Raw genomic sequence first — 13,633 nt, forward strand, 5'->3', positions numbered from 1 at the left:
TATCCTAAGTGAATGAAATGCTAGCATTTAGGTTATCACAATACTGGAAAACGTGTAGAGAAAGTTAGACCAATAGAGTTGGAATATGCGTTTGTCTAACATTGTCCAGAAGAGGGCATATTTGGCAAACTAACCTGTTACTGGAGTGCTTATTTTCATATTTCTAAATGAGTAACCTTGATATCCCACTTTTGCAATTTGATAAATATATTACATTTATTTGTCCTCTGCATTAATAATTTGGCCCTTGATAACTTGATAATCTTGGACAATATGTAAACATGTACATTGCTTGCTGAAACAAGCCAATATAATTTTTTATATAGCCACTGACCATTTCACGTCAGACACCACTTGTTGAATTGAATCGGGTGAAGATGTTACATTGTTTACTGTTATAATAACAGTATAATTTTAAAAATATTGACCTAGACAATAACGGGCGTTGAGAAAAAGAAATCAATTTGTTGCAAATTTCACTTGTTGACGCCCTCATCCGCAATCACCACCAATCACAGCAAGGGACTCCTTCCTTATTTGCTATGGCTACTTAAATCCGCTTCCCTTTGTTGGTACAGCCAATGAAATCATTCAGAACACGGCTGGCTGCCGGGGTTACGATAGGCAGAATAACGTAGTGAAATCATTAATCCCAAAATATTAACCATGTGATGGAGGATTAAATTACCAAAGAGGAGTTTTCATCATGAGGACGAAGCTTTCGAATAGACAGCCTACTCGATATTGGGGAAATATGTAGTAGACTACGAACGGAACGGAATGCATAGCAGAGGTCAGCTGTGGGAGTCAGTCGCCCCCGCAGTTTTCTGAGCAAAGGATGAAGTTACAGAGGAAGCCAAACGGTGAATATTCCACTACGGGCAACTAGCAAACTACATTGGTATGAATGGTCCACACACAATGCGGTATTTTATACGGCTATGCTTTGGGGTTTGAATTCATGCTAGCCTATATCTTTCAGATTTTTTAATGGCTAAAGATTATGTTTAGCTAAATATATGAAATGCATATTTTTTCTGGTGCATTTCTACCTATAAAGCTTCACACGTGCCCCCCAAAATAATTTCGTTAATATGTGATTTCAGTATCCTTTATATGGATGTACGGGAGTGGATATTGGTACAGCAACATGTTTGTTATAGCAAACCTGGGTTATTGACAAAGGCTAAGTAAATCATCACGGGCTGCCATCTGCCAGGACCCCCACTTTTGAATTGAACAATGACTGGACCCAACGCCACTAGCACTAGTTCACCTACAGCTAAAATGGGGAGGCACCGATCCAAAAGCACCAGTGGCAGTACGTACTGCATCTCGAGCCCGGGTGCTGAATCTGCCTCCCTTAGCACCCCCAACAACGCTGGACGTTCATCGGGAGAGGAAGAGGAGAAAGATGGGGGGGTGCTATTTTATGTGAACAGAACTGGTTTTCCCATTGACGGTGTTACTTGGGAGAGGATGTGGACTCATGTGGCCAAAGTACACCCTGATGGACAAGACATTAGCAAGATAAGGAATGCTGCATACCTTCCTAAAGTAAGTATAGCCTTAAAGCCAGACAAATAAGCAGTTATATTGACATAAAAACCCGGGAAATTACCATGTTATAACCAACAGACATATGCTTCATATTGCAATTCAACAGACATAATTAGAAATTCGATCTATGCAAAGAATCCATCAACAACTGTTGACAGGACAATAGCAGGATGAGTTAAAGTTCCTCCTGAAAGTCTTCTCTTTCCTAATTATGCTGACGAGGAATGAAGAATGAATTTAAGGCATGCAGACTATTTCAGCCTGCCCCTGGCCTCCAACAGGACACTACATTGTCTCTGAGTAATTTCATCAGAGGCCAGATATAACTGGGACCGAAATGTCACCAAGCGGGGACCAGTGTTGAGAGCCTTTCTCTTGCTGTCATTGGTGGGACTGGGACTGGGCTGAGAAAGGAGACTCTGGAGCATCACTAATTGGTACACTGGAAATTAGTACATGTGATGGCAAAGCCAAAGTTCATATCACACTGTAGGCAATATAAATAGCAGAGCATATGACAATGCACACAGGAATCTTTGTATTTGCCCCAGACTGTGTCCTTTCTTGATGCTGCCTCTGTACTAGTTATTGGAATTATGACCAGAGGCTGCTTTAGTGTTGTATAGTATCACCAAGGGACAGTGACACTTTCTTTTATGTTCAGGGTGTCTTATCAACTACCTTTTGGCAGTCCACAATAGCAGTCTTTAGCTGAGAAACCTGTAGGCCTGCTCAGTGCTGTGGGATTTCACGCATGTCACATCATACCGATGTCCACCACACTGCCTTAATTGGGGCAGCAGGTAGCCTAGTGGTTAGAGTGTTGGGCCGGTAACTGAAAGGTTGCTGGACTAAATCTCCGAGCTGACAAGGTAAAAATATGTTGTTCTGCCCCTGAACAAGGCAGTTATCCCACTGTCCCCCGGTAGGCTGTCATTGTAAATAACAATTTGTTCTTAACTGACTTACCTGGTTAAATAAAAAATAAAGAACACTATTTATAGACTACAGCTAAGTGAATAGGAGACTGTAGTTGTATTCCACATTGCTACGCCATACTACACTGAACAAAAATATTAACGCAACAATTTCAAAGATTTTACTGAGTTACAATTCACATAAGGAATTTAGTCAATTCAAATAAACATATTAGGCCCTAATCTATGGATTTCACATGACTGGGAATACAGATATACATCTGTTGGTCAGAGATACTTAATGGATCAGAAAACCAGTCAGTATCTGGTGTGACCACCATTAGCCTCATGCAGTGCGACATCTCCTTCGCATAGAGTTGATCAGACTGTTGATTGTTGCCTGTGGAATGTTGTCACTCCTCTTCAATGGCTGTGTGAAGTTGCTGGATATTGGTGGGAACTGGAACATGCGGTCATACACGTCGATCCAGAGCATCCCAAACATGCTCAATGGGTGACATGTCTGAGTATGCAGGCCATGGATGAACTGGGACATGTTCAGCTTCCAGGATTTGTGTACAGATCCTTGCACCATGGGGCCATGCTGAAACACGATGTAATGGCGGTGGATGAATGACACGACAATGGGCGTCTGGATCTCGTCATGTTGATGTGCATTCAAATTGCCATCGATAAAATACAATTGTGTTCGTTGTCTGTAGCTTATGCCTACCCATACCATAACCCAACTGCCACCATGGGGCACACTGTTCACAACATTGACATCAGAAAACCATCTCACTCACACAACGTCATTCATGTTGTCTACCATCTGCCCGGTACAGTTGAAACCGTGATTCATCCGTGAAGAGCACACTTCTCCAGCGTACCAGTGGCCACCGAAGGTGAGCATTTTCCCACTGAAGTCGGTTACGATGCCAAACTGCCAGTCAAGACCCTGGCGTGGACAACGTGCACGCAGATGAGCTGCCCTGAGACGGTTTTTGACAGTTTGTGCAGAAATTCTTCAGTTGTGCAAACCCACAGTTTCATCAGCTGTCTGGGTGGCTGGTCATAGATAATCCTGCAGGTGAAGAAGCTGGATGTGAAGGTCCTGGGCTGGCATTGTTACACGTGGTCTGCAGTTGTGAAGTAGGTTGGACGTACTGCCAAATGTATATTTTATTTCAGCTCATGAAACATGGGACCAACACTTTACATGTTGCGTTTATATTTTTGTTCAGTATATTAGTCTGTAACCCAAAACTGTTTTGAGAAACACAAATGTCCTGAAAAGTGTGAAAGGAGAGTGGAGTCATTAATATCCCAGAAGTAACAGTGAACCCTGCCTGACCAGTCTGTGATCTCGAAGGTGCAGGTTTTGGGCTAGCTAACTCATTAAGGAGATTGGGCAGAGTTACAGCAAGGCAGCTCAGGGACAATCTCAAATCCAGGGCCAGCGTCTGGGTGACTGTGTGGAGGAATGAGCATTGCAGTGCTGTCTGTGGAGCTCACATGTATTCATATAGAGCTATAGGCTACAGAGAGAAACCTGTGAAATCTCAAGCTGCATCTTCCTGCTGCACTGAATGCAAACTAACACACTCTGAGGAGTTGTGATCAAAGTGTGTCTCCTGATTCATTCATTGCATCCATTCATCTTGCATTAAGAAAAGGATAGGATTTAAATGATTTTGTCATTCATTGTTTTGTAAATTTGGTTCCAGTGTCCCATCCAAATGGCATGTTGGTAAGAACTTAGCAGATTTTACTCTCCTGAAATGCTGTATTCCTCTGTTATTCTCTATTGATGTTGTCAGGAATGGTAACACCACTGCTTGAGCTTTGTGCCTGTCCTTTGCCCTGACTATTTGAAGGGGTTGGTTGTGAGTGAACTAATCCACCATCTGGGATTTGAGTCTAGGATAATCTTTATCGCCTAATTGTTTCCATAAAGCTTTGTACAGGAAACTAAACTGGATTTCAGACCAAAGCCTTCCGTTCTGTTTCAAATGTAGATTATACACACCTCACCCTTACCAAAAAACAGGCTTCTGGAAAACAGTTGAGGCAAATCTTTGGCCAATTTTATTCAAATTTGCAGAAAGCTCTTATAACTAAATATAGCAAAACTTTGCGGCAACTTGTGAATTTCTGGCAAACGATTCTGGGAAACTTGTGGCGAACATTCTACTGTGTGCTGCAAATTTGGTGCAAAATTAGATCAGGTTTTTTGTTACTTTGTGTGTTAACAACATTGAAAGGTATTTTCTACAAACACCAAATCACATTGCATCACCACAGGATTTGGTTAGAACTGAACTGATCTCCAAACGTGGTGCTACTGTATGAAGAATCATTTTTATTCTAATTTTATTTAACCTTTATTTAACTAGGCAAGTCAGTTAAGAACAAATTCTTATTTACAATGACGGCCTACCAAAAGGCAAAAAGCCTCTTGCTGGGACCGGGGCTGGGATTAAAAATAAATTTAATAAAAATATAGGACAAAACACACATCATGACAAGAGAGACAACACAACATTACATAAAGAGAGGTATTTGATTTTGTTGCATTCCTATGGGAGAAGGTTCAAGCTAATGTTTTCTGGTAACTGTAAATAAGTAGTTACACAGGCTCTGCTTACATGCACACCACATGAAAACCGCAAGCTATCATGCTCTAAAGATAGTCTCTGACCAATGCCCAACTGTCTTCTGGAGAGAGACAAATGACCAGGGTGTTTGGTGCTGCAGTCACATCTTGGCTGTCTCTCTCAGGTTTCACTGATGTGCCCTGGGGATGTAAAGTTAGATTAGATCCACCGTACAGGGGGGCAGGTCGCCCTTTTCACCCACAGAAGACCTCTCTAAAGCTGGGGAAAAGATTCAGAAGGGGTGAGGGACAGCTGGACGGAAAGGGAGAAAGTCCCTCTTTGAACGATCTTTTAATTCCTGCAAGTCCACCTGTGAGGAGCATACAGTACAGCTACAGACAGACCATGAATGGTCAGCCTCAACCTTGCTCAGTGAGTTCGCCAGGTGTTATTACTATCCAACTTACTGCAGTGCTGAGGCTGAAATTCAATCTACTTTCAAAGCTTGTGCCACTGCCACAAGCTTTCCATATCCCTCTGCGTGATTGTCCCCCTTTTATAAAAACCTCTTTCACACCGTATAATGAGGAATAAAGATGTGAATCACACACTCGTTCGTTCAGCTCCAGTAGTTCTCTGAGCTCCGCAAGGCGCCCTGCTCTTCTCCAGGGGGAAGGAGAGAAAGAGGAGAAGGATGACAGCTAATTACACAGGGTGATTTGGGACTGTGTGTTGCACTCAACTAAACACTAAACAGTAACACTGTGCCTAAATAACTAAATCAATGTTTTCATGTTCTATTAATTATCAATGAAGTGTTATTACATTTCTATAAGTGGTGTGGTAGGCTACACTTTGAGAAAATGGCTGATCCCAAGACACTACGAGGTCCCTTCCTCAGTTAGCACTCATCCTCTCATCCCTCTCTATGCTGTGGAGAGAGAGAGAGATAAAGAGAGGGAAAGGAGAAAGGAATCACCCCATATTTCTTCCCTGACCCAGCAGAATTCTGTTCTATTCCAGGCTCTCAGAAATTGAGATAGGTTTGGCGGGGCGATTGTTTGAGGGATTATTGAGAAATAAGACCCAATGCCACTGACTGCTGAATATTCCATACATTTTTCTGCTTTTCATTTCACTTGCACAGCTTGAATGTGATGCTTTTAAAATGGGCCTGTGTGCGGCAGGTAACCTAGTGGTTAAGAGCATTGGGAATGTAACCAAAAGGTTGCTGTTTCACATCCCAAGCCGACTAGGTGGAAAATCTGTCAATGTGCCCTTGAGCAAGGCACTCAACCCTAATTGCTCCTGTAAGTCTCTCTGCATAAAATGGTGTCTACTAAGAGAGTTTAGCCCTATCCTTTAAGGGTAGAGTGCTGATGAAGGAAAAACCTAATCTTATTTTCATCTCACCTTGATTGGTTTGGGGTTTCTCTTTTCCTCTCCACCCCCGCCACAAAAAAATATACACATTTGCTATCTCTCACTCTCTCTTTGCTTGTCAGCCCTTTGATCCAGTGGCTGTATTGACTCAGATACCACAGAAACCTGATTGGTAGGATCAGTGTGTATGTGTGTGTGCCATTGACTCACTAGAGAAATAGACCAAAAAAGGACTACCTAGAAAACCTAATACCCTGGAAAGGAAATGTATTGACTCTGGATTGAGGGCATGGTACTCGCTCATTAGTTTGATCTATCACCTCAGGCTTTGCAAATATAACGTAGTAGAGTTGTGTGACTGAGCCAGAGGGCTAAACTGTTTGTCTTGAGCATGAGACCAGACTCTTCAGCTAAGCTAATTCTAGCTCTTGTTAAGAGAAACAACCCAGAGGAAATGACATGGCTTTATGTCTATTGTGTCCCCTGGCCTCCTTCCTGTACACACACATACACACACACCACATATACAGTACATGTGTTTTTCTGGTTCTGACTGAGTCAATGAATGTACAATAAAAAGGAAGCCAAACATTTTATGAGCCAAATTCTAGGACATGTCAGAGGAAGCACAGTATTAGTCATAGCAGCTGTTTTACAGTTTCTCCCAAGACCTTCAATATTGCCACATGTTTATGTATCCACCACCAAGATAAACTCTAACAGTCTTTTTTTGTCAACCTACAGCACCCTGTGCCATCGGTCCCCAACTTCAAGCCCACCATGTCTGTCCCTGATTGGCTGCTGGCCATCCAGAACTATATGAAGACACTGCAGTATCCTTTCCCTGCCGAGCCCGCAACCTGCCACCAACCCTCCCTTCCACCCCTCTCTCATCCCCTGTTCACAAAACACAATGACCTCAGAGTCATATGAAACATACTGTACGTAGTTCTGAGCACCTCCAAGATGTATGACACCTACTAATGGTCTAGTTACTTTAGACAGAAGCAAAAGTAGGGAAGTTAGTCGGGGAAGATGGGTGGGTGTAATCCGTGACCATCTAGTAATCCAAAGGTTGGGGACAACTGTAGTATTTTAGCTAAGCCTTAACCCTTATGCTAAACTTAACCCAGTCACCTAACCTTTGTCGTTTTAGTTCTCATAACCTTTGTCGTTAGTTCGCCTAAGCACCAACATAAATTCTCTCTGTAATTCTCCTCTGTTGTTATGATGCAACAAGCAACCTGGTCACAGACAAAGATGTATAAAGCTATACGCCCTCCAGGATGTAAGTTAAACCATCCAGCTCGTATGCTGTTGTATGACCGGATAAGGTGTATGAAACTATACACTCTCTAATTTGTATGATATTGTATGACCGCAATACCATTCATCATTTAACATAACATACTAATTGGAGTGTCACAGATTTACATATAGAATAATACGAATTGTCCTGAGACCACGTTGCACCTGTTAGCACACATTGTCCTCCTATAGTTCATTACAGATTCATGTGCACCACTGCTCTTTTCACACTGTTTTAATTCACACTGGAGCCCTGGGGGGTTGTACTGTATGCATGCAGTGTGTTAGCTAGCTAACACTTTCAAGGTTTTCAGATGGGCTTAATTTGTTGTCATAATAGCCAGGGGAGTGCAGTTGCACCAACTGCCATAACAACAGAGGCTCTCTGGGTCTGTAAACAATGTCACAGTACCTTTAATGCCCATAGTAAATATGATCCAAGATGCACCACTGTGGGGTCAAGAAGAGGGTCAGCACTTTACAAAAAAAAATCTGCTGCCTCTCTTAAAATGTTTTATTAAAACCAATTAACTGTCAACTCTGTTAACTAGAGTAGACACAATCAGGTGGAGCTTGGACATAGTCTTCAAATTCATTTCAGTTCATCTTGACACACATCAGTGAGGAAATACATAAACTAATTAGGTCTTCAAGGTACAGTTACATTTCTCTCAAACATTGATAGCCTACATTACATGAACCTGATCTCAGAAACGTCCACCATTCCCCTCTCATCCACACTTATATAATCTTCCAGACCCCTATAAAGGCCCCTTAGGGAGCAGTCGAAATGTGCACAATTGTTACCCGGAGGAAAATGGGGGAAGGTCATGCTTTTTCAATTTCAGTCCAGGGGAGGGTTATGTCATTTGTATTTGATTAAATGTCATATTGCTCAGGGTTGGAGAATGAGTTGCTTATTGTAGTATCTCGATGTGTGCCCGATGATGCCCCTCATCCCTGATTCTCTGCTGGGCGCGCAATATCAAGTGCATCTAGTGTGGTCTCAATAAAATGATCCATAGCCTATACTGTAGACCTAGGCTGTATGAAGAGCATGCTCGGAGAAGCACAAGGCAAAGTCATATTTGAAGAAAATATACTTCCTTCCAGAGTTTTTGCGCTGCTGGAATTGTGTATATAAAACCAGGCTGCACTGCATTACACACTGCAATAGATAGGCTATCCTAATCAGTAGCCCTGGCCTGCCCTGCTCTTGCAGAGGTAAACCCTTTTGTGCTGCCTATCCAATGACTGTGCTGTGTACGGTGGCACTTTAGGTTGGAGTCATTAAAACTTGTTTTTCAACCACTCCACAAATCGGTAAGGACATCTACTTTGTGCATGACACAAGTTATTTTTCCAACAATTGTTTACAGACAGATTATTTCACTTATAATTCACTGTATCACAATTCCAGTGGGTCAGAAGTTTACATACACAAAGTTGAATGTGCCTTTAAACAGCTTGGAAAATTTCAGAAAATGATGTCATGGCTTTAGAAGCTTCTGATAGGCTAATTGTTATAGTCTGAGTCAATTGGAGCTGTACCTGTGGATGTATTTCAAGGCCTCCCTTCAAACTCAGTGCCTCTTTGCTTGACATCATGGGAAAATCAATATAAATTAGCCAAGACCTCAGAAAAAGAATTGTAGACCTCCACAAGTCTGGTTCATCCTTGGGAGCAATTTCCAAACACCTGAAGGTACCACATTCATCTATACAAACAATAGTACGCAAGTATAAACACCATGGGACCACACAGCCATCATAACGTGTCAGGAAGGAGATCCGTTCTGTTTCCTAGAGATGAACGTACTTTGGTGCGAAAAGTGCAAATCAATCCCAGAACAACAGCAAAGGACCTTGTGAAGAAGCTGGAGGAAACCGGTATATATGTATCTATATCCACAGTAAAACAAGTCCTATATCGACATAACCTGAAATACCACTCAGCAAGGAAGAAGCCACTGCTCCAAAATCGCCATAAAAAAGCCAGACTACGGTGTGCAACTGCACATGGGGACAAAGATCGTACCTTTTGGATAAATGTCCTCTGGTTGGATGAAATACAAATAGTACTCTTTGGCCGTAATGACCATTGTTATGTTTGGAGGAAAAGGGGAGGCTTGCAAGCCGAAGAACACCATCCCAACCATGAAGCACAGGGGTGTCAGCATCATGTTGTGGGGGTGCTTCGCTGCAGGAGGGACTGGTGCACTTCACAAAATAGATGAAATCATGAAGGAAAATTATGTGGATATATTTAAGCAACATCTCAAGACATCAGTCAGGAAGTTAAAGCTTGGTCGCAAATGGGTCTTCCAAATGGACAATGACCCCAAGCAAACTTCCAAAGTTGGGGCAAAATGGCTTAAGGACAACAAAGTCAAGGTATTGGAGCTGTCACGTTCATCTTAACGAGGAGACCAAGGTGCAGCATGAGATGAATACATTCTTCTTTATTTAAACGAAGACCACTAAACAAACTAACAAAACAACCGTGACGCTATAAACACAAGTGCTGACAAGCAACTACACATAGACATAACAACCCACAAAATAACCAAGGAATATGGCTACCTAAATATGGTTCCCAATCAGAGACAATGATAAACTGCTGCCTTTGATTGAGAACCAATCTAGGCAACCATAGACATATAAACACCTAGACTAGAAAAACCCCTAGACATACAAAAGCTAAACAAACCACCCTCGTCACACCCTGACCTAACCAAAATAATAAAGAAAACAAAGATAACTAAGGTCAGGGCGTGACAGGAGTGGCCATCATAAAGCCCTGACCTCAATCTTATAGAACATTTGTGGGCAGAACTGAAAAAGCGTGTGCGAGCAAGGAGGCCTACAAACCTGAGTCAGTTACACCAGCTCTGTCAGAAGGAATGGGCCAAAATTCACCCAACTTATTGTGGGAAGCTTGTGGAAGGCTACCCGAAACGTTTGACCCAAGGTAAACAATATAAAGGCAATGCTACCAAATACTAATTGAGTGTATGTAAACTTCTGACCCACTGGGAATGTGATGAAAGAATTAAAAGCTGAAATAAATCATTCTCTCTACTATTATTCTGACATTTCACATTCTTAAAATAAAGTGGTGATCCTATCTGACCTAAGACAGGGAATCTTTCCTAGGATTAAATGTCAGGAATTATGTGAAACTGAGTTTAAATGTATTTGGCTAAGGTGTATGTAAACTTCCGACTTCAACTGTATGTTTTTGTGCGCGCGGACTAGGCCTCCTGATTTCCTGTTCAGTTTCAGAAGGAGAGCGCGAAGATGAGGAGGACCAGAGGTAAGCTTGCTGCTGCTATAATTGATTTTAATAAGAACAATATGTTTAGTTGCCCATAATAAAGCTATTTAGCCGAGTTATTGACCTCACAAAAAAGCCATATTCAAGTAATTCATTTAAACAGTCTTCATTTTAATTTGACTTTAGGCTACTGACAACAAAAGGGCTTTGTGTTGGAGTTTAGGCTACTGACAACAAAAGGGCTTTGTGTTGGAGTTAGTGTCTGTTCTCTACTATCCACTTTCTGTTTTAAATATTATTTTGGCTATAATGGAGGGTCACCTGTTTTTTTTTTCATGCATTCAGGGAGGGTTGGGTAAAAATATATTTCACTGAAGGGAGGGCCATCCATTTTAATTTCAGAGGTTCTCCAGGTATCCCTCATTATAAATAACGTGCATTCCCTTAACTGTCTGTTAGATACAATCACACAGGAACTCAGTTCTTTGAGATAAGGAAAACTAGACCATTGTGTGGGTAAGTGAGGCTGTGAGGCCATTTCTGTGTTTTTTTCCATTGGCTTGTCTTTGTGTATCTTTACTGTCTGCTACCGTTACTTTACAGAGCCAGGAGAGAGGTCCCACTACTCTGGGAATCCACACGTGTCTGTATTTATTTTATTTTTATTGAAACTTTATTTAACTTGGCAAGTCAGTTAAGAGCAAATTCTTATTTACAATGGCGGCCTACCCCCCTGTAGAAGAATATAGGCCAGTTCAGATGTTGTAAATAGCCGTCCTCTGTCTGTGTTCTTCACTCTGAGTACACATGCTAGGTGCATGTACTGCAAAAACAACTAGAACATTTGACATTTTATAGAAAATAAGTAAAAGGGGTCATTGTATTTAGAAGATGGTGCTTTCATTAATGTGCTTGGCTTGTACTTGACACTATTTGTTTGTTGTAATCCTGTATGATGAGATTATACCATTGTGACACTTTCTGCATAAAGCACCGAAGAGGACTTGGTATGAAACAATAGTATTCACAACAATCATCTCTGTTCCCTTTTAGGTTGATGGAGACTGCGAGGGAAATGATCAGGGAATCTCTTCCAATCAAATGCCTTGAAGCTGTCATCCTTGGAATGTATCCTTTCATCGTCTGTAGGCACAGTCAGAGATACACATTAACCAGTGGGAGTTGGAGCCGATCTGTTTCAGGTCACGATGTGCCCGATGAAACTCTTGAAATCAATGAGATATGTAGTCTAATGTTCCCGCTTAGGCTCAATAAGGCTCACAGATTTCCCTGTTGCTAGGAAACAAGAGTCTAAAAGTTCAAAGCATGTAGTCAGACAGGCAGAGCAAAGTTTCTGCAGTGTCTCACACATTGCCATTTAGAGCAGCTTGGCTTTTTCACATACGGTTACTGTCAAGCTTAGGGGCACACAGGTTTATCCTCGGTCAAGGTTGTAGGCAGCCTGGACATTCACACTGCAGGCTCGTCTCACTCATGAAGAAAGACCGGCTTTTCTCTAGGTTTATGTCATAGGCTTAAAGTTGTAATCCTCAATGGTGAAACTGCCACGTCCGTTTGCAAAGTTACTGCAAACAACGAAAACAGTTTTCTCCCTTGTACATCATAGCACACGTGACAGAACAGCAGCATATGTAATACAATTTGTTTTGACACTCCACCAGCGCTCCTCACCTCTGCTTCCTAAAAAAAACACAAACAAAAAAACAATAATGGCTGCGGAACGGACAGTGGCGCTGTTTCCCCCCCACTGCGGATTCCATCTTTATGTCCCAGTCTGTCATGTGGGACCAAACCTGTTAACCCTCATTGACAAAGATGATTACCTCAACTTGCAACCGACAGGGTCTCATCTCCGAGATCGGAGTCAGCCAAGCTGTATGTTAAGATAAAAAACTAGTTGATATGTTCAGATACTCACTGACTCACTCTGTTCATGCATCATTAACAGGTAGATAAAGACATCCTCAACTGTTACAGCATGGCTCGTAGTTCTGTTATGTTAATGGCTGAGTAAATGGTGCGTAGTATACTCATGTTATGATACAACCTCTGTTGTCGCTCAAATTCAACCACCACAGCCGTTTCTTTGTGTTGAGCTTAAACCACCAGTAGCATTAAACCACCAGTAGCATTAAACCACCAGTAGCATGCTGCATTATTAGGACCCACCAAGGCAGGTTCCTCTACTACCGATAAGAGATTCCGAGTATCACAGAGAGAAGAAACAGAGTTTATGGATTTTTAAAATTACAATAATCTAACTGTTTCATTCGGTCTTGGACATGTATTCTTCAACCTTTTGATAAACCAGCACCATTAACCAGAGCCTGGATTTAGAAGACATGGAAAGAGGAGAAATTAAAGTTCCCTTTAATTCAACTCTGGATGCTCTTATCATTGTCACGTATTTTATACCTATTCTTTAGGCCAGGGTTTCCCAAACTGGGTCCTGGGGCCCCACCTGGGTGCTCATTTTGGTTGTTGCCATAACACTTCAAATAATCAAAGCCTGATTATGTGTAGTACTAAAGCAACAACAAAAAACATGCACCCGGGGGGGGGGGGCAGAA

At 41.9% G+C, this 13,633-nt stretch overlaps 1 protein-coding gene across 3 annotated transcripts in view; it reads left to right on the forward strand.

The window, feature by feature from the left end:
- The first annotated feature begins 595 nt into the window (after window positions 1-595).
- The window catches only part of vash2 (vasohibin 2), a 35,012-nt gene continuing 21,974 nt past the window's right edge, over window positions 596-13,633 (forward strand). Inside the window, exons 1-5 of one of the 3 annotated variants that reach the window (XM_024420136.2) lie at window positions 596-901; window positions 1,107-1,557; window positions 7,202-7,290; window positions 11,502-11,558; window positions 12,096-12,170. In XM_024420136.2, coding sequence (XP_024275904.1) covers window positions 1,243-1,557; window positions 7,202-7,290; window positions 11,502-11,558; window positions 12,096-12,170 — 536 coding nt within the window. In that variant the 5' untranslated portion in view covers window positions 596-901; window positions 1,107-1,242. The remainder of the gene's footprint in view (window positions 902-1,106; window positions 1,558-7,201; window positions 7,291-11,501; window positions 11,559-12,095; window positions 12,171-13,633) is intronic. The other 2 variants (XM_024420137.2, XM_042321711.1) reach the window with 2 other exon arrangements.

This window comes from Oncorhynchus tshawytscha, linkage group LG05, assembly GCF_018296145.1.
Source record: "Oncorhynchus tshawytscha isolate Ot180627B linkage group LG05, Otsh_v2.0, whole genome shotgun sequence".
In the NCBI taxonomy this organism is placed as follows: domain Eukaryota; kingdom Metazoa; phylum Chordata; class Actinopteri; order Salmoniformes; family Salmonidae; genus Oncorhynchus; species Oncorhynchus tshawytscha.